The sequence below is a fragment of the Echinops telfairi genome, unplaced genomic scaffold, assembly GCF_000313985.2.
Source record: "Echinops telfairi isolate 266 unplaced genomic scaffold, ASM31398v2 ScPeMD7_3533;HRSCAF=4204_0, whole genome shotgun sequence".
NCBI classification, from domain to species: domain Eukaryota; kingdom Metazoa; phylum Chordata; class Mammalia; order Afrosoricida; family Tenrecidae; genus Echinops; species Echinops telfairi.
In genome coordinates, this window is record NW_022107431.1 from 24,851,890 (window position 1) to 24,872,917 (window position 21,028).

The following is a 21,028-nucleotide window of genomic DNA, read 5'->3' on the forward strand; positions in this document are numbered from 1 at the left end:
TTGGAGTCTTTGACAGAAAATCCTGAAAGCCACACTTAGAAGTTAGCAGACGGTTGGACCAATTCTCAGAGTCCATTTATAACTATGTTAAAGCTTAAAACGTGTTTTAATTCAGATACAGCTATTTGGTCTCAATCCATACAACAACAAATTACCTCTGTTTCCATTCCACGTCTTAACAAACTTCTTTCTCCCACACAGTAAAACCCAAAAGTAAATGTAAAGCCGTTCAGGTGATAGAAGTGCCCCTGGAATATTTTGGGTTTCTGTTGTTTATTTTTAAATCACCAAAGCTTTCCAAATGCTATATTATGTTATGTTGTGGAAGAGTAACCGATGGCTTTGTCTAATAATCTCCATTTCCTGACATTTCGTAAAGATATAATGTTAACTATATTACATGACTCTTTAGATTAAATGCAACATTACAATTAAACATAAATACCATATTTGTCGGGTAAAATATAAACTCTTCAGAAAACAAAGCTACGTCCATTCGGTGACTCTTAAGGAAAGTTTGACCACAGCCTAGAGCAGGAAATGATTAGCAATGTATGTTCAAGCCATGGAACACTGCCCCTAAGTATTTACTACACAATCACTTACACAAGAGACAAATGACACTTATAAAATGATAATTACCTGTATACTTTCCTCTCAAAGAAAAGTAGCCAAAGAAACATTACTCTAACATCATAATCAAAGACAGATTGCCTTTTCACCATCTATTTGGCCGACTATGGATAGTGACTTAATACCTGTTCTTCCAATAGTTCTTGCCACAATATATTGATTTCTTGTAACCTATTCCACCGCTCTTCGGTCCAACGGCACACTGCTGTCCAGCGCTCCCCGAGTTTCTGGGAAAGGAAGCAGCTTTCTTTCACCAACAGTCATCAGAGACAGTTACCAAGCTACATGAGAAACCCATGACTGCCACTATTTTATTAGAGAGTTCAGATTATGCCATATATTTTTATAAAAGGGTACTTTAAAATAATCCCACCCAATTCTACTGGCTAAGCAGCCCTGGTGGTGCCATAGTTAAGCCCTCAGATGCTAAGCAAAAGGTCAGGAGCTCAAACCTTCTCACCACTCCAAGGGAGAAATATGTGTCCATGAAGATGCCAGTGGATTCAGATGCATAGCACCCTTTCTGACCAGACCACCCTTTCTGAGACTAAATCTTCATGGGAGGAGAAAGCCTCATCTTTCTCCCATAGAGGTTGGTGGGTCCGGCCACTGACTTGGCAGTAAGCAGGGGCACCACCGTGCTTCCCGTAGGGTTTACAGGGCAGTTCCTCTCTGTCCTGCAGGAACACCATGAATCAGAATCGACTCGATGGCCATGGGTTTGGGATTTGAGGGTTTAATGCAATAGGTTAACTAATGGCCACGGAATGTCTGTGGCTGCTTGTTTCATAGGCTGCAACTAGAAAGTGACACAACTTCATCTCCCGTGTCTTTGCATTTCGAACCCCCATTCTTCCCAGTTCACTTTGGTTTTCATTCTGAAATAATGAAACCATGACATTATTATATATATATCTTCAAAGGAGCATAAACATATCTATGATTTATGCTTCAAAGTTTTCTCTAAAATGATTTCACTGGTTGTTTCGTAATCACCTTTTCAAGTCAAGAAATTTTTCATTTATAATTTCAAAATTATTTTAATGTAATTTTATAGATAATGTCCATTAAACACGAGACTAACGTATTTTATTGTGTATTTTAAAATACTGCAACAGAAAGAAAATGCCACAAAAGTTAACATCAGCAAAATTAAACATAAAAATTTGATGCACTGTTTTAAAATATCACACATGATGACTTCCAGAAAAATCACTTAATTCCATTTTATAATGACTAGCAGATTGAATTTCACTTCAACATTGCTTATATGTGAACAGGTATTGTTTCATTCATAGTTATCATCGTTTAAGCTTTCATTCTAGTGTGAGCTTTTAACAGTGGAAAGGTTAGAGAACTCGGACCCAGAAGACTGTCTCCAGTCCCAGCATGATCAGTTCAAACAGTTACAGCTCTTAGCTGCCAACCAAAAGGCTGCATAGTCAAGTCCAGCCAGAGGAGCCTTGGAAGAAGCACTACCGATCTGCTTCCAAACAGCATTGCAGCACTATGGAGTACAATTCCACGCAGACACACAGGTGGTCGCCATGAGCAACAACTGAATCCATTGCAACTGGTTGCTCTCTACTTAATCTCAGCAAGTTCACATAACCTCGGTGAAGTACATTTTGTACACTGTAATAGGCAATGTGTACTTCTCAGATTACTACCCCCAAAATCTCAGCACCATGAGCAGAATTTAAATGCTATAAAAGAAGAGGGATTTCAGATGTTGAAATTATAGTTTTTGCAAGTCACTTGAAACCCTAAGTGGGCAACATCAAACCTGGCCATTCAGACTACCCATGTATCTCTTTCTAAGCAAACACTTGTAAAAACCGCATCATCTCTGCACACAGAGAAAGCAATTTGTTGGGGTTCACACACTGATCTACCACGTGAATAAGACTATTAAATCTTACATAGCAAATCTTCAAAGTGAGGATGCACATACATTGCTTTAGCTGTACATTCACCAGGCCCCGTTCCAAAGGGTTCAAGTCGGGGTGGGGCCAGACATTTATACATTGACAACTTTCTCCAGTGATACTGAGCAAAATGGCTGTCGACTTGTTGGTGAGATCAATTTCCAGGCTGCAAATCTGGTCTATATGATTACACACAAGGAAGATGGAGACTGCACCTCTCCCCACCCTTCCACCCAAGACCTAACGTGAGTAATCATTCTCCATGCTCCTTCAACCCACTCCATGTGGAATTCCGACTGAAAAGCATGACACAACATGGGTCATTCTCCTTTTTTCATAAACAAAAAGAGCTCTGGTGGCACAGTGATTACGTGCTAGGTTGCTAACTACAAGGTTGGCAGTTCGAATCCACCAGCCATTTTGCAGGAGAAAGATGAGGCTTTCTACATTTGCAAAGATTCACGATCTCAGAAACCCACAGAGGCAGTTCTGCTCTGCCCTAGAGAGCCTCTATGAGTCAGAACTGATAGCACTGAGTTTGGAAAACACAAAGAGACCTTGAGTGATGTAAGTGTCAATGGGCTCAAAGCCTCTACGGAGCATCTCGAAGAACCACCTGCCAAATCAACTTCGGAAAAATCAGCCCTTGGAAACGGGATGGCTCATAGCTCCACCCGGACACACATGGGATCACCCACCATGAGTCTGAACTGCCTTGGCAACTGGTTCAGTGTTGCTGTCGATAACACGCTGGGACGGGCCATAAAAAGGAGGGGCAGCATGTAATGGCACCTCAGACAGGTCCTTCTGGATTACACGGGCTCTTACCTGCAACTGATCTTCCAGAACAGCTGTAGCACTCTCGCCACTGTTTTCATCAACAATTACCACCATGTGAGTTAATGAATTCACCTTCACCTGTTCAGTCTCAAGATCATTTTGCAAACTCTAAGGAAAGATTAAGAGAATCCATTATTTCCACTCTTTCAGATCCACCTATTTAAAGTCCACTCTGTTGTCAATAGTAATTAAGGATACTTAATGAGGCATTGTATTTAAATTTCCAATCACTGCCCTAAATGTTCTACTAATGGAACAAGGGAGGTACACATCGTTACATTTCATTATGAACCAAAGCACTTTGGAAATAAAATGTCATAACATATTGCAACTGGGGTGTGTTCACTTATTATTCCAAAGTCTCATTTATATATATCCTGATGGTGTAGTGGTTATGCATTGGGCTGCGATCTGCACGGTCAGCAGTTCTAAACCACCAGCCACTCTGCGGGAGCAAGAAGGGGCTTTCTACTCCCGTAAACAGTTAGTCTCAGAAACTCAGGGAGGCAGTTCTACCCTGCCCTGTGGGGTCACTCTGGGTTGCACTGACTCGATGGTACTGAGAAAGATATGCACTTATTTGCATAGCATAAAAGAATCAGGCATCTATGCTAGAAATTAGGGTAAAAGGACGGAATTAGCAAATCAAGAAAGTCCAGATTTTTGATACATAGTGTCAGAGACCATTTTGTCTTGTGCAGATGGTATTACTGAGACAGAAAAAAAAATAAGTAGAGTGTGATATGATAGCCAAAGGTTATTCTGATTGGCTACACGGAAAGGCAATTAAGGATAAACGGATACCTTCCATTCTCAGTCATGGGAAGGTCAAGTGAGGGAGAAACAGAGAGAGAGAAATTGATCTAGAGATCATCAATCGTGCTATCAAATACTTCTCAAATTATGCTTAATGTGTCCCTACAGCTATCTTTAGGAGTCCCTGGGTGGCACAAACAGTTCATCCCTTGACTAATAGCCCCAAGTTGGAGGTTCAAACACACCCAGAGGCACACGAGAAGACAGGCCTAGTGACCACTTCCTGCGGATCCTTGCTACGCTGATGTTCGGGAGGCCCTGTGAGCCAGCACTGACTGACCGGCAACTGATGACAACAACAACAACATGCTCATTATTGCTGATCTAGCTCTTTCATTGAAATTCTTCAATTTACTGAGAAAATACTTGACTATTACATACTTTTAACACAGAAAGCTACTTTCTAACCTAGTCATCAAATTGAATTGTCCATCAAATTGTAGTTTCCGAATTAGTGCCTGACTCTTTTCTAATGTAGAGAAGCAATTGCCTTCTTGACAGAACTTAACAATAAGTAGAGAGAGAGAGAGACCTAAGTCCTGCCATCAGTTGATGTCAACTCATAGTGACCCCACAGGACAGTGCAGAACGGCCGCTGTGAGTTTCTAAGACTGTAGCTCTTGATGGCAGTAGAAAGCCCCGTCTTGCTCCCGTGGCGTGGCTGGGGTTGCAGTTAGCAAGCCAACCCACACCCCTCCACTGCCAGGTCTCCCCTTGACAGCACCAAACTCAAGGTTTGTGCCTTCACTCACATACCTCATAGATGTCAACACTCCAGGGTTCGCAAACAGTGAAGTACAGGTCCGTGAACACCCTGGAGAATCTATGAAAGCTGTGTATCTTGGTAATTGCCTGCAGCCATAAAAAAGCTCACCTATACTTTTATCCCAGACTTGGAAACGGCACATCGCCATGAACTCCCCCTGAGACGCTGCTGAGCACCGGAGGAGGCTGAAGGATCGTTCTCCCTCCACAGTCATGATAGAGTCCGTCCCCAGCTACGTGCTGCCTTCTCCTATCTGGGAAGGGCTACGAGAAACAGGAGGCATACTCACTTTGTGCTCTTCTAGCAGCTTCTGCACAGATTGTAAGTCATCGTCCAGGGGGCAGGTTTCCATCTTCTGAATGCGTTCCTCTGTGAGCGTTAACCAGGCAGAGAGCTGCTGCAGCTGCTTCTTCTGCAGTTCCATCAGCACATCATGCAGCCTGTCCGCAGAAGAAGACAACATTAATCCACCTGCCGGCGTGCCTTTTCCAAGACAAATCCAGGACCCAGGCACCAAAACAATGGGGTGAGGGAATACACTCATGCGTGCCCATTTTAAGTTGCATATAGTCTTTTAGTACAGAAACCAGGAAAAACATGTTTCTCTCTTCCTAATTGGAACCAGTTAGTCAGCCAAAGAACACAAATGCACAGCACCCTTTATTCGTATCAGAATCATTGTTTCTCCAATCAGGAATTCCTGATAGAAAATAGGTGGAAATCACAAAGGAATGCAGTTGGCTCCTTCGTACACATAACAGGGATGCCAAGGGGGGACTCTGCTTCCGGAGTGCTATCAAGGACTTAGAGGCCAATTCTACTAGATAGTCCCATTGTCATATCAAGTTCACAGTTAGCCCATTTTAAAACTGTCAACAGATGCAACCATACATATAATATGCCTGATCCCTCTGGGCTAGTTTCTGTATTCCAGCTTTCACCTCTTGGTTTAGTTCACACACCAAAGGGGAAACAAAAGGTCACACAAAATCTCCAACAGCATGAGCCTAAGAAGAGAGCCCCACTTTCATGAAGTAAAAGATGGGGACACTCGTTCCCACAGACACAGGACTTGTGCGCAAGCACCGCTGTGTAATGTGCTCAGAGCTCTGCTCGCCACTCACCGGGACTGCCTTTCCATACTATCCACTCTGAGCGACTCCCATCTGGCGTTCAGCAGGGTCATTTGCTCCTGAATCTCAAACTCCTCTTCATCTGTCAGAGTTCCTTGTGTGATCAGCTGGTTTCCGGCCTGCAGGACGCTCCCCACACTGCTCTGGTGTGCCGTCAGCTCCATCATGAACGCCTGAGAAGGGGGTGTGGTCAGGGTTTGTGAGTTGCTCTTCGCGTCCCCCCAAAAGAAATCTTTATAAATCAAAAGTAAAGAAATGAATAGCAATGCTGCAGAAAGGTGGCCTAGTAGGGAGCAAAGAGAATCTAAGTGTTTCAAGATCTGAAAACAGGAAAGAAGCACTCAAAGAATAAAAATCTACCTGCCAGAGTAGATTTCAACTCATATAAACCCTAGGTATGGTTTCTAAGGCTAGAACCCTTTACTGTAGCGGATGGCCTCACTTCTGACCTGAAGGGCTGATGGTAAGCAGTCCAACACTTACATAACAGCACCACCTGGGCCGCCTGTAGCACTGTCAAGGAAGCACTGGACTGTTAACCACAAGGGCAGGGGTTCAAACCCACCAGCCACACTCTGGGAGAAAGATGAGGCTGTCTGCCACCACAGTGATTTACAAAGCCTTGAAGCCCTGTACAGTGTCAATATGAGTCAAAAGGGACGCGACGGCAGTGGAGTGAGCTCTTTAATTCAGTGAAAATGGGAAGAGATCTAGAAGGAGAACATCTAATCTAACCCAACCAGCTATTTTTAAGTGATGCTGATTACGCTCCTAACAGATCATGTGCATGGACATAACGAGTAAACACGCTAAAGTCAAAGAACAAAACAAAACATCATGCTCAAACAAGAGGAACTACTTTGAAAGTATTCCAATTTTCTATTATTTTTAAGACAGAACCACAAATAAAGCCTGTGAAAAACGCTGCCTAGTGAAAACAAAATCCCATGCCGTTAAACTCACTATCCTATAACAAAAACCATCCTCAATAAAACAAAGAATTTTAATTATATAAAATCGTATGGGAACACCCGGCATTTGCCAAATGATACAGTAAGTAAAACTAATCGCATCTTGATTAACCCTCCAACCCTGGAGATCTAGTGTATTTAATCATTAGGCATCTCAGGGGTAACAGCACACTCCTCAGGGGGGCTGTGTTGATTTTTTTCCCGTGGCTACACAAAATACACCCGTCAAGTCAAGGTTAGAACCCTAAATCTAGTTCCCCACTCACGGTTCACCTATTTAAACGGCAAGCTCTACTGAAAGGTCCCAAGTTCTAAAGTATGCGTGGGCCTTCCTGGGAGCAGCGCCCAGCAAACCACAAACAGCAGGGGCAGCCCCTGCATTCGGGCAGGCACAGGGGGCCCCAGGAGAGGACTGGGCTCAGAAGCACAGATATTTACTTCATGGGTGGCAAACTGGTCCTTGACTTCTTCAACGTCATCAGAAATGTCACCCTGTTCCAGGAAGGTGTCCTCAGCAGAGAGAAGCCAGGTCAGCACTTCCTCCAGGGTTATCTGATAGCTGTCCAGGTCCATGTCCCCCTCGGTGACCGTGCTGGGGGTGTCCGCTGGGGGACTGGCCCGCTCCTCCTCTGGCGCTGCGCTCTACAGACACAAAGACAAGACAAACTCAAGAGTCTTCCTGCGGACGAGGAAAGTGTTCGACACAGACACGCCGTGTGCAGAACCCTGAGGAAGTCCCGGAGGTCACTCGCCTTTACAGGGGTCGGCAGGGCAAGCAGTGAAGTGCTGTGGGGGAATGTCGAGTCTATTTAGATGCTCAGCAGTTCTGTGCTCTTAACAGAGTAGAACCGTCCCCTCGGGTTTCCCAGGCTGCAACCTGTAGGAGAGCAGACTGCCCTTCCTCCGGCGGAGATGCTGGGTGGGTGTAAACACTTAGCAGCCAAACACGTAATTTGTTTTGCTACCAGGGCTGTGCTAGGGCTGCAAGGGCACTGGTGGCCCAACAGTAGCCTTCCGTGCCAGGAGACTTGGATTCCGCTCCCTGACAATGGCCCTTCTGCACAGCCACTACCTTGATGTCAGTGGACGCCAGCACGCACGTTGCTCTGATAACTGTCCTGGTTTCAGTGGAACTTCCACACAAAGGGAGACTAAGACAAAAATGCTTGGCCAACTACTTTGGAAAATCTGTCACTGAAAACGCTCTGGATGAAGCCCCTCTGATATGCCACGGATCTTGGAGACGGGGCAGGACTGGCCAGATGTCACTCCTTTGAGTGTGGGCTCACATAAGACATAAGTCAGAGTCTGGCTCCATGTCGGCGCACACCAGCAACAGACAGCAAAAAGTACAAAGGCACCAAGGGTGACCTCACAGATTGTTCACACAAGGAGGTTTTTAGAGAGTTGTAAAGAAAAAGCAGCCCACGTGGTTCACTTCTGAATAAAAACAAAACAGCTACTAGCAACGTTACAACTGGTTCATGCAAGGTTCTGACCAAAAGGTCACCGGGGATGAAGATGGTAAGGAAAGCAAGTTGGTGGGTCTGGACACACTGGACCTGGATGGATGGATGCACCGTAAAGATGCAGAGACGGAAGTGAGGCCTTTGGGCATTTTAGACGCTCAAATGCAGCCACCCTAACAAGCAGGGGGGCTGATGGCATGCTCATGAGGCAACTGCCCCAGAGTTTAACTTGCTGGTCCGTTTTTAAAAGCCCCTAAGAATAAATTCATCTCAAGTTATTTCTACTCAATTGAAATATTTTACTTCGCCTTTTGGAATCTCATAACCAAATCAGCCACCTCTCACTTTCAGAGCAAAATTCCTGAAAAATATTCCTACACACTGCCCCTACTGCCTCAACCACAAAGCTTAACTAGGGCATGCCAGGCACACAGAAAGCATAGAGGTGTGTTTTTCAATGCTCACGTTCCTGTGTGTTAACACTTCCTCTTACTCCGATCTACTGTCTATCCCTATCCCTCAGATGAAAAAGCCTTTCCATTTTCCAAAGTCACCAATAAGCTACCCGCTGAGAAACCCACTTTCGAGTATCACCTTGAAGGTGCCTATATCATTTATGCACAAGCTGGGACACTGGTGCGTTACTATGACTAAGTATGGGAGGGCCACAGACACGAACGGAAACGGTCTGAGCAAGCACTCTCCCTTCTTCCTCACTGAACCTCAGCTAAGCCCCATCCCTCTGGCTGACCACTCCTCTCCACTCCGGGGCTTCAGCAGCATCGTAGCCGCCTGGTTTGCATCTTGCTTCAAAAAAATTCAAACTCATTGACATTGAGTCAATTCCAACTCACTGTGACTCTATCGGCTGGAAGGTAACTTGCCCTGTGGGTTTCCGAGACTGTAGCTCTTTATGGGCGTAGAAAGCTTTGTCTTTCTCTCATGAAGAGAATGGTGGTTTCAAAGTGCCTTCTTTGTGGTTAGCAGCCCCACATATAATCCACTATGCCTCCATCACCTTCATAGACTCTCTCACTGCCATCGAGTCAATGCCAACCCACAGTGACCCTGTGGACAGGGCAGAAGTACCCCATGGGTTGCTGAGACTGGAATTCTTTACGGGAGTAGAAAGCCCCATCTTTCTCCTAGGCAGCAGCTGGTGGTTTGAACTTCTGATCTTGCAGATCACAGCCCAACTAGAAATCACTCAACCACAACCACAAGGGCTCCTCTATTACCTCCATAGCAGCTGCCAATTTGTTCATCATAGAAAAACCCTCTTCGGAACTCCCGACTCCCATATTCAACCACAGTCACACAGGGGGAGGAGCAGTTCAGAGAGAAGTCCACCTGTAAAAGAACCTTGGCGAAAACGGGAAAGCCCACGATGCTTTGGTATAATCGCCTAAAAGGCTCACGGGCAGAAGCTCGTACATTAGAAGAGAAGATGCAGCCTTTGATGAGTATGAAAGCTGGAACCAGAAGAAAACATGCGAAAAGCAACCAGAGGAAGGCTCAAGTGGACTTTCTAACCTGGAGAAATGAATCCGGGAGCACACGGTTGAAAGGCCGGATAATTAAGGGAACTGATGGAGCCCAAGGCCCTATAATATAAATCAAGCTAGCTGAGGACATGGAGAGTTAGGGACCGGCCAACAGGGACTCAGTAAGGCAATAGCATCTCCGAGGGGAAGGGGGAAAGGCATTTTTCTAGATGCAAATGTTCATACGGTATTAGAAGAAGCAGATGAAAGAACTTAGGATTCAATGCTATGTACAGCGAAGTGCAGGAATTATCAGCTGACTATCGAATGTCTTACAGCAGATGCTTGTAGACAGGCACGCCGGCGATTAGGGTTCACTGGAGAGCCAGAGATGGCAAGTTGTGTCAAAAGAACAGATGATTAAAACTGAATCACATTTTATGTCTTCAATTAAGTGGATTCAAACTCTAAGGCACTAATGAAAGCACACGCAATGAAGAGGCTAATGCTAATACACCTGCTCTTAATCCAACGGCAAATGGTCCCTCTCACTCTCAGTATGCCACCCTGAACCCTTAAGCAAGCACATGTTTGGTTTGGGGATTTTTAGCACAGCCTGAAAGACAAATGAAGTCCCCTGCCCTGCTTTGTCATTTTCCGTTGGCTTGTTTGAAGAGAGAATGTCATAACCCACAAGTAAGAGATCCCATCTTTATGAGATTATAACAAAAACAAAGAAGTGATTCTAAAATCCGAACCCAGATGGCTCCCTGCGCTAGCCAAATGGTGCATCACCAGGCAGGATGGTACAAGTGGCACCTCTCCAGGCAAGGATCAGAGGCTCAGCCTCTCTCGCTTGGCAAAATCACTAAAAAGCATCCTAAAAAGGACTAAAAAGGTTCACACAGAGACCCCATCTCTCTACTTTCCTTCAGTGAGTGTCTTCTTTTTCTCTAAGGCCTGTTATCGCTGAGATGGAGAGTGTAACAGGATTGGCTTTAAGGGCACAAATGGTTCAGCACTCAGCTGCCAACTGAACCGACACAACAGCGCCTCAGCCCAGAAGCTAACTAGCCAGCCCAAGGAACAGAGGGAAAGCGCAGACACGGAATTCCCAAGTCCACGCTTTCCACCATATCTTTCCCGGGATTTTTAACATCCAGGTGCATCTTCTGTTTCAGATGAAACAAAGGCCGGGGAAGGTGATAGCGAAACAAAAGGACGTGTTCCTCTTAAGCCAGTACAGCAACTACACGTTCGTGGCGGAAACATCACGTCGAATAAGTGACTTCATGATTGCAGAGCTTGAGTGGCCGAGACTTGCTGATCCTGCCACCAGCCAAGTATTTGGAGACTGACTAGTGATACCAGGGGAACCTATGAAAGAGCGTAGTTGTACACGACACAGGATAGGTGGGAAAAGTACAGTCTTAAAACTCAAAACTCTCCCTATCATTCTCAGAAGGATATGGTGAAGAATTAAGGGCCGGGTTATAGGCGCTGGTGAAGGGCCCAGTTAAACTCTCCTGCTTTGCCCACCCAATGACATGCTCCTAATCTAAGGTGACCAGATTTTAACATCTTGTAAAGCAGGACACCATTGATAAAACTCATATCCTGGCGAAATAGCCACATGGCAGCCGAAAACCGTATACCTTAGCTTGCCGGGCATTCTTTCCAAAAATCAGGATTGTTTTAAAATGCCGCGGGACGCGGGAAAAATTGTTAAAAATCAGGACTGTCCCGCCAAAAGCGGGATGCCTGGTCACCTTATCCTAATCCCAAGTTAAATGTTTGGGAATGTTGTAATCCACAATCTTTGATAGCCTAAAATTGGCCCTGGTGAGATTATCCAAGAAATATAAAAACAATGAAAATCAGACTTGGGAATTTTTAAATTAGATTTGGTTTTTGGAGCATTTCTGTATCAGCACACCACTGGCTGAGAGGGCAATGGGTGAGGGCTGGGCTGCTAATCCACAGGTCAGCTGTTCAAATTCCCAACAGAAAAGACCAGGCCAGCAGCACCCATGACAGTGAAAGCCGAGGGACCGCGTGGAGCAGTTCCACTCTGCGTTAGGGCTGCCCTGCGTCCTACTTGCCTTGTCAGCACACCAGCACCACCACCACTCCAAGAATAAGAGACAGAATGTCAAGTTCACCTAAAGGAAGGATTGGAAAACCAATTTCTCACCTGTGCCTCAACCAACTTACTCCCCCCTCCCCATCTACCTGCTTCATCCAAGCGCAGCATCGGAAAGTATATAGCTTGGGCTTGGGGCATATTTGAGGGTGTGCTTTGAACTAGAAGGATGCGTGTCTAGCCACGATGCCAGAACAAATATCAACAGCACCAACAAACAAAACACGGAGCACGGCTGTCGAGTTCAGTCAGACGCACAGCACCCCTATCAGATCCCACAGGCTCTGCTCGCTAAGGTTCCCAAAGCTGTAAAACCTTGATGGGAGCAGACTGCTCCGGCGTTCTAATGAGAGGCTGGCAGGTGCAAACCAGTGACATTGCGAAAGCCGTCAAAAGTGTTAACCACTGTGCCACCCAGGCTCCTAGAACACTAATCAAACATAAAGATCCAGTCCCAGACGGAGAAGGCTGCATCCTGAAGGGTGTCTACTCAAGGAGCTATTATTGCATAGATTTCAATGAGAGCCCCATGCTGGGGGCTTACCTCAAACTGGACAGGAGAGGGCTCATGGTAATAAAAAGACAAGTTACGTCTGAGCATTGCCAGTGTACCACACGTAAACCTCCAACCCCAGTTCCGACATTTTCATACAATTATAAACTGTGTACACTGAGGGCAGTCCAAGATTCTGAGAAGGAAGGAAAGCTAAAGGTCAGCTAGCAGCTCTTGTCATCAAGACCTAATACCTAGACTGTCAGCCATGAAGTCCTGACTCCATTCTAGACAAAGAGGAACATATAGGAAGGACCATATATTTTAGGTCAACGTTGTTCATTCATTGTGTTTTATTCTAATATGGTGTTCAATGTCTTCGCTGGGAATAGTTAGTATTTGTGTATTGCTAATCGTCTTTGAAACTCACATGTCTAGATGCACTGGCATTGTCTAACAATGCTGGGATCTTTTCTCCCACAGCCATTCTCCTGGTCATCCTTGCTCTTACACTCCACAAGGGACAGAGCTAGCTCTGGGCCATCTACTGTCACCGTCAGAGACCCTGACTGCTGGGAAGCCTCTGCTTTGATCTGTCTCTCTGGATGTTTCACTGTAGGAGAGTATACAAAACTGAGGGAAGTATTGATCACTCTGAAATAGCGTTCCTAAAATCACCGAGCATCAAGCTGCCCGATGGAGAGCCCTGACACCGCCCTGTCTGGATCTCGTGGTCAACTGAAGAAAGACCAACAGCGTCAGACGCCGACTGACTCCATTTTTGTTTCTGTATGAAACCGTCCAATTTCCTTCTTAATAAAGTCAGTCGAGTGGCATCACTCCACATGAAAGCATGCTAACGGATGCACCAACCGGCTAACGGTGCACTAAAGCAAGCCGAATAGCCAAGATGTTCTCATTGGACGTGAAAACCGACCAGACGGGACTTTAGCTCAGAATTAACTAGAACCTAGAAGAACACAAACATAAATTGGGCGAGTCAAAGGTTTTCATAGAGATGCATGAAAACCTACCTGGACACTAATTTCTTCTTCGCATTCTTTCTTATATTTCCTTGGAAGCGTTTCCACTTCACGGATATCATCTATAGTAACTTGCTGAGGCAGCACCTCGAACAAAGATGTCAAATACATAATTATGGATTTCTTGTCAGGGAGCTGAACAGCAACATCTAAAAGTGGAAGAAAAGAAAAACCAGCGCAAATTAGATGTCCAAGATATGTGAATTGCTCAATATTAGATATAAAATAACTCTTCTAAGTACCCATAAACAATATGCAATAAAGAGTCTTTGCAGTACTGTGGCTCAGTAAATTTCTATTTCATGTAATAATATAGGAAATAGGCACAAAGGAGTATTTTTGTCCAGAATCCCATTTCTTAAAAATATTTCCTAAAAGTTAACACAAAATGCTCGAAGAAAAATTACCATATGTTACCATTTAAGATAATGACAGACTTTACTCAAAGCATGAAAATAAGTCTGTTATTCAACCCTGAAACATTTGTAACGAGCGTTTAGTACATAAGATACTCAAGCAAAAATTAAATTTAATGAAATAAACCAAAAACTGAAATTGTTTATCTAAGTAACTGTGGTTTCTAAAACTTTGAATCTTACTCTAATGGAGAATAACTATTTTCCAATACTTGATAAAATTTCTCCCCTAAATTTTCCTCTAAATTTCTAAGTGTAAAAGATATTAACTTTGTCTACAATGAAATGGCTTTCACACATACTGCAAAGAAAACACACGTCTCAATTCTCATAACCCATTCTGAAAACGAAAAGCAAAAGACTGAAACACCACTTTTCAAGCGCTAAAATTTATACAGCAAAAACAAGTTGCCATTAAATATTAAGCAATACCTTCAGGATCTAATAGCTTTTCAATTCCCAGGTAAGTCTGAGCCTTGTTGAAGGCATGTTCAAGTCTCTCAATGGGGGACATCTGGACGACTCTATCCCAGCTGAAGAGATCGGGTCTGATGTCACCGAGCAAAGAAAATAAAATGAAGCTAATGCATGTGGAGAAACAGTGGCCATTTGCATAATTTATACAGTTGGCTATGTAGACCGCGTGTGTGTTAAAGAATAGGTTTGTCTTTTAGGTTAAAATCCAAAGCCGTGTCAAAGACATGCTACTTGAAAGTAAGTCACAAATAGGAAAGCTAAGGTTCTTGGAAATTTGAACTTGAACTACTACTGTGGTAGGGCTTTTGCAAGCATGGGGTGACAGTGACCAGAAGGGACTTTAGTGAGGAGGTAGGATGAGGAGGGGCAGACAGGAGCCACAGACCAGGACAACCTATGCCGAATGAAAAGGCTCACTTATGTCGGTGGAGCAGGGCATTAAAGGCAAGTCCGTCTGTCCAGCTCGTGGTGAAGTTGAGCACGTTGACCTGGCCATATGGCCTGGTGGACTGGCGCACCCAGCTCAGTAGGATCTTCTCGCTGTTTGTCTGCTGCAGATCTGACATGATATCCTTCATGACATCTTTTACCTGTTAGAGAGAAACCACGTCTGCCTGGTCACTCAATAAAGTTACTTGAATTCATTTGTTACATTAAAAAATACATTCATTTAATAAACCATTGTGGATCAGATAATTGATACTCATTTTTCTTGTATTGTTGTTCTGATGTGCCATCCAGTTGGCTGCGATTCATAGTGACCTCTTCAGCCCTGTGCACTCTTCAGCCCTGTGCCCACCTCACAATTGTTCGTATGTTTGAGTCTGTGCCTGTAATGCCTCTTAAAAACTGGAAAGGCAATTTCTTTTACTCATGATTATTTTGAGGCACTAGGATTTAGAAGTGATTGTATGCATCTTTTGTACTACATGCAAACAATATTTGTATTTGCACTATGTTTAGTTCTCATAAGCATTACTTTCATCATCACAAAAGGGCAGTATTTCAGTACTATACATTTGCTAGGCCTCTAAAGGATCCCTGGTAGTAGAGTCGGTTAAGCATTGGGCTGCTAACTACAAGGTTGACGATTCAAACTCACCCGCCAATCTGTGGATGAAAGATGAGGCAGCAGGCTCCCTTAAAGATGTACAGCCTCGGGAACTCGAGGGAGCAGTGCTCCTCGGTCCAGGTGTTAAATTTCTCCCTCATTTAACATCAGGTATGAGTCATGAAGCTATGAGTCAGAAGCAACTCAAAAGCAGCGAGGTTGGTTTTAAAAGACCTTTAAGGAGGAATCGACCCCAATCTTTGCCTTCTACAAAAATTAGGAAAACCAGGCAATTTTGCCTAACAACAAACTCACAGAATAAAGTACCTTTTCAGGTGGCAATGATAGTTATCATCTAGAAAGAACACATAGGAGCCAATGTAAAAGGGCCAAATCTAGGATAATTTGGGCATCAAAATAAGTAATGATAGTAAAAGATTATGATCTACTGAGATTATAAATAGAGACAGATCAGCAAGACACAGAAGAAAGCCTTCCTCATAAGTAGAAAGTCAAACAGTAAATATAGAACTTATGATGGCATTAGAAAACCCCTACTTAGCAGGGACATCATGGCATCCAAGGGAGAATTATGAATGGACACTAACAGTAATGGGTGAAAGTGTGGTAACTTGCTGCATATGTATGCATTCACAAAGTATGTCCCTTCAAGGTAGTGCTTAAAAGGAGCGGTAGTCACTCGGCAGTGACGAACCCAGATGGTACTACTTTAACCAAATGATAAGTGTTAACACTGTCAGAAATAGAACCAATGGACCAATGTGCCAGCCGGCATGATGCACTTGGGAGGATGGAGCGTCACTTCTGCAGGATCCCTGCCAACAACAAATAGCCTGAACCTAATCAGAAGGAAACACCAGCCAAACTCACCCCATGGGTTCCAAAACACTGGCCTTTAGCGAACTGGTCTCTTCAAAACTATCAGTATCACGAAAGACCAAAAGAGATTCTCAAACTGCTCCAGATAAAGAGGACCAAAGAGAAGTGTCACAATGACACAAAGCATGGCCGTGGGTTTTCTTATGCTAGAAATGGTACTATGGGGTAATGGACAATGTCGCCATCATACCTGTAGATTTCCTAATTATATCCTTTCCATGGTGTTTCCTCCTTGTTCTAGCTTTATAGTACATGTCTTCATTCTATAACATAGCAGTTATCACTTTATCTAATATTAGAGGATATACATTAGAATATATAGTGTATATTGTATTAATATCTTATTGTGGCTCTACAGGTAAATTCCTGGTTTTCAGAATTTCTTCGTTTTAGGAACTACATGCTGCTTAAGCAAGAAGGGAAAGGAGGACACAGGGAGAGAGCACAGAAAACTGAGAGAACTGTGAGCAGCCCCTGGGGAACCTGGAGAAAGGCTACCAAGGAATCCGTTGAACATCCTGGTCACTTTGGAAAATGTCTAAAATCACATCAATAATTTAAGATATAATATGCACAGATTGTAAAGTAGATACATTATTCCTATGCCAGGACAATAGAACGCTGTCAGCCCTGTCCACCCCAAATGACAGATTTTCCATGTCTATGAAAAAATGACTCCGAAAGTCCCCACCTGCCAGTGTAAAATGATACTCCAAAGCAGTCCCAAAGTCAGCTTGTGATTACCATCGACGATGTCAGTGCCGCCTATATTCACTAAATCCACCTGTGAGAACGGAAAAATACAATGTTTAAGACACTCTTTCCACAGAAGACCGGGTTTGCATTTAAGCAGGCCTAGCCGGCGATACACACAGATGACAAGAGAATGAGGCAAAACATCATCAGAAAGTCTTATCAATTTCACAGTGGAGCAACAAGCTAATCCGAAAAAGCACCTCGCCATACTCCGACAAAGCACTCCTTCCTTCACTCATCCTAGAGGTTCGAGATGGGAGAGAAAGGCTTCCCGATGTCCCCGGCTGCCCAGCGCCCAGAGCAAGCGGCTCACGTCAGGGCAAGTACTGTCCACGACACAGCCAACCCCCGAAGGTCCCTCACGTCCCCACGTACATTGTTCTGATGCAGAACCTGCAGCACTCTGTTGACGTTGTTCAGCGCATGCACCCTCGTGGAGCCTCGTTCCTTCGGCTGGAAAGTAAGGTTCAAAAATCAGTCGGTCTCCCCTCATACAGCTGGTAAACAGTGACACTGGGTGGATGCTCTCCTACCAGGCAGCAACCTCCGAGTTCAGCGCCCCACTGTGCCAGGAACCAGGGCAGCTATTTTACTCGGGTTTTCGGTATTTGTGCTCGTTTCTTCATCAAATCCAGCGCCAGGACTTGATGGGCAAGGCATGGTTTTACCCAACCTTTCAAACATTGTTAAGGAATGCTTAAGTGTGTTGATGTCTATACTCTATAGCATGCAAAACTTCACGGCCCCTTTACATATCCATTTTTCTACCTGGACTGCCTCAGCGAAACGAAGATTTCAGGTGAGTGTGTCTTTTATAAAACCAGAGCCTTCCACTCCAAACTCACCATCGTCCGGCCAATTCCAACTCACAATGACCCTCCAGGACGGGCTGGAACTGCCCCTGGGGGGTTCTGAGACTGTAACTCTTTGCACAAGTCACGTCTTACTCCCGCAGACAGGCTGGTGTATTCGAACTGCTGACTTTGAACTTGGCAGCCCAAGTCCTACCGCACTATGCCACCAGGGCTTCTGACAGAGCATCAGGACAGCCTCCATACTGCTCTATCAAACAATCGGTTAAAATACACCTTTCCATTTTCCTCTTCCGGCTTTCCCCTCTCGAGGACCCCCATGGGGCCTCGGTGGGCAATGGCCAGTAACGGTCTGTTAACCAAGTTCTGAAAGAGGGCTCGTCTCACCAGGGAAGCTCCCGTGAGGCCTTCGAGAAGATCCAAGAGCTTCCTTCCATCTTTGAGGTCTGTGAACATGTCACTGATGGGCGGCTTTCCGCTCTGCAAAAGGAAAAGGAGGGACGGCGTTACTTCAGCAGCAAGAACTTCAAATATAACTGGCAAATACGTGAACGGTTTTGGTTTTTCCTATTAAAGCGTCCCAGAAGATCTGCACACGAGACAAGTGTTCGGAAGAACAAGGACAGAGCATTTTTTAAAGCCTGTGGCTTTTTTTCCCTTTTTCTTTCCTAAGCTGCAAAGTACGCTTTGCATTTTTGCTGCGCACGAGAACAAAAAGCCCTAATTCGTGTGGTTATGCCTTCCTGACAGTATACATGAGGGGCTTCAATATTGGACTTTTTCTTGATCTTTTCATTCGATTTTTTCACGAACTTTTAGAAGGCCCCTCCTCTTCCTGAAACAGGAATGATTAAGAAATGCATTAGAAACATCTAAAGCAGTGGTTCTCAACCTTCCTAATGCCGCGACCCTTAAATACCGTTCCTCATGTTGTGGAACTATAAAATCATTTTCATTGCTACTTCATCACTGTCATTTTGCTACTTTTACGAATCGGGCAACCCCTGTGAAAGGGTCGTTTGACCCCCAATGAGGTCACAACCCACAGGTTGAGGACCGCTGATGTAAAGGGTCAGAAGCAGAGTCGCTGGGTGGAGAGGTCATGTCAGTGCGTGAAACCCATCCCGTCGCAGCACTTCCTGTCGGACAATGTCTCTCAGGATTGCTCTGCAGGGGCAGGTCTTTTTGTCACCGGGTGCAGCTCTCAGGGGTTCAGTTGGTAATTTCCAGCAGTTTTCTGCTGAACAAGTAAGACCCTTTGGTCTCTGAGATTCTGATACCAGTACAATTCCATCATTTTGACTGATCAGGGTTATAAAACCCAAGCTGAACCTTGTTAACATCAAGTGTGATTCCAACCCACAGAGACCCTACAGGAGAGCGCAGGCTGGGCCCATGGGGTTGCCGACGTTGTCATCTCTACGGAAGCACCCTGGCGCGTCTTTCTTCCAGGGCACAACCGGTAGGCTGGAGGAGCCAACCTGGCACTTAGCGGTCTAACACTTTAACCACTGGGCCATCAGGATGTGGGATTGCTGACCACTTAGCCAGTAGTTCAAGCTGCCAGCCGCTTCATGAGAGAAAGATGAGGCTATCTGTTCCCATAAAGATTTCTGGTCTTGGAAACCCAAAACAGGGATCCGATGAGTTGGAATGGGGTGGTGTTATGTGAAAATTTCCAGAAAACAATAGAACACAAGGTAACAATGGGCACAGTGGTTTGCCATCAGCTGCCAACCTGAAGGCCGGCAAACTCTAGGTGAGCAGATAAAACATCCGGCTCATCAGATCAAAGGTCTGGCAAATTGCTTCCATGAAAATTCCAGACAAGAAAAATCTTCTGTGGCATCTGGGGTTCACATGAACTGAACAGCTAACCACAGTCCAATAACAACCTCAATGAATGACTCTCGTCCCTGGCATTAAGAAAGGTATTTTATAAGCAGCAATTATCTCATCGTCTTCATTATCACTTAAATATATATGTGACATGAAACATTATTCTGGGCTTGACATAGAACAGAGAGAGGGAACCATCAGAAGTTTCCTACAACCACGCATCATCACCTTCTCGGTTCTCTTGCTTGTCTCTAATTCAGTGTAATATTCAATCAACTCATGGTTTATAACGTGTACCTTTCCCGTAGTTCATAGATCATAAAAGAAAGTATTGTCAAGTTTTCTCCAAAGAATCAGTCAAGTGGAGCTTATGTGAATCTGAAACAAAGCTTCATTTTGATTCCCCGCTGGCCTGGTCCTGAGCACTGACGGTGTCAGGGACACCCAGATTGTCTCCTTCACAGTAACTAACAGTTTCCCAGGATGCTGGAGACCCATCCCAGAGGTACAACTTCCGAAAGCACAGCAACGGGGCGTCTCTCCCACATTAAAGAATTCCCACCCACAGCTGGTAGAAGCAGAAGGCAGTAGAGGCCCATCTCTGGCTATCTCCCATCCTCCTCCTCCTCCCCCTTCCTCAACCAACCAAAATATCATCCAGCAAAAATGTGCCATCAAATAACCAGGTTCCCTTTCAGAAGAGCTGAGCAACCCCGGTCATGGGCATAAAAAGGCACAGGAATGTAGGGAAGTTCATGGGAGAAAAACCAAGGGAGTACCCAGGCCAGAGTAGACACACGGAAACAGAGACAGTGAGGTACAGGTGCAGCTGTTGTTCATTATCAGCAGCTCCGCATGGACTCTGGGTGGCCCGGGGGTACACAGGGCTTTCACTGACTGAAGTTTCACAAGTAGCTCTGTCGGCCTTTCTTCCTAGTTCATATTAGTCTGGAACCTCCACCCGAACGCAGTCATGACAGAACTGACCTGTGTCTACAAGGCAAGGTTTCACTGAACTACACTCCCCCCCCCTACACACACACACACACACACACACA

At 44.8% G+C, this 21,028-nt stretch overlaps 1 protein-coding gene across 1 annotated transcript in view; it reads right to left on the reverse strand.

Annotated features, from left to right (window-relative positions):
- Window positions 1–21,028, reverse strand: part of UTRN (utrophin) — a 619,010-nt gene that overhangs the window by 456,158 nt on the left and 141,824 nt on the right. The window contains exons 3-13 of the mRNA XM_045294578.1: window positions 18,519–18,611; window positions 17,695–17,772; window positions 17,255–17,347; window positions 15,030–15,202; window positions 14,568–14,683; window positions 13,711–13,868; window positions 7,526–7,729; window positions 6,108–6,289; window positions 5,273–5,423; window positions 3,390–3,509; window positions 759–860 (exon numbers count right to left, since the gene is read on the reverse strand). Of these exons, the coding sequence (XP_045150513.1) occupies window positions 759–860; window positions 3,390–3,509; window positions 5,273–5,423; window positions 6,108–6,289; window positions 7,526–7,729; window positions 13,711–13,868; window positions 14,568–14,683; window positions 15,030–15,202; window positions 17,255–17,347; window positions 17,695–17,772; window positions 18,519–18,611 (1,470 nt within the window). The remainder of the gene's footprint in view (window positions 1–758; window positions 861–3,389; window positions 3,510–5,272; window positions 5,424–6,107; window positions 6,290–7,525; window positions 7,730–13,710; window positions 13,869–14,567; window positions 14,684–15,029; window positions 15,203–17,254; window positions 17,348–17,694; window positions 17,773–18,518; window positions 18,612–21,028) is intronic.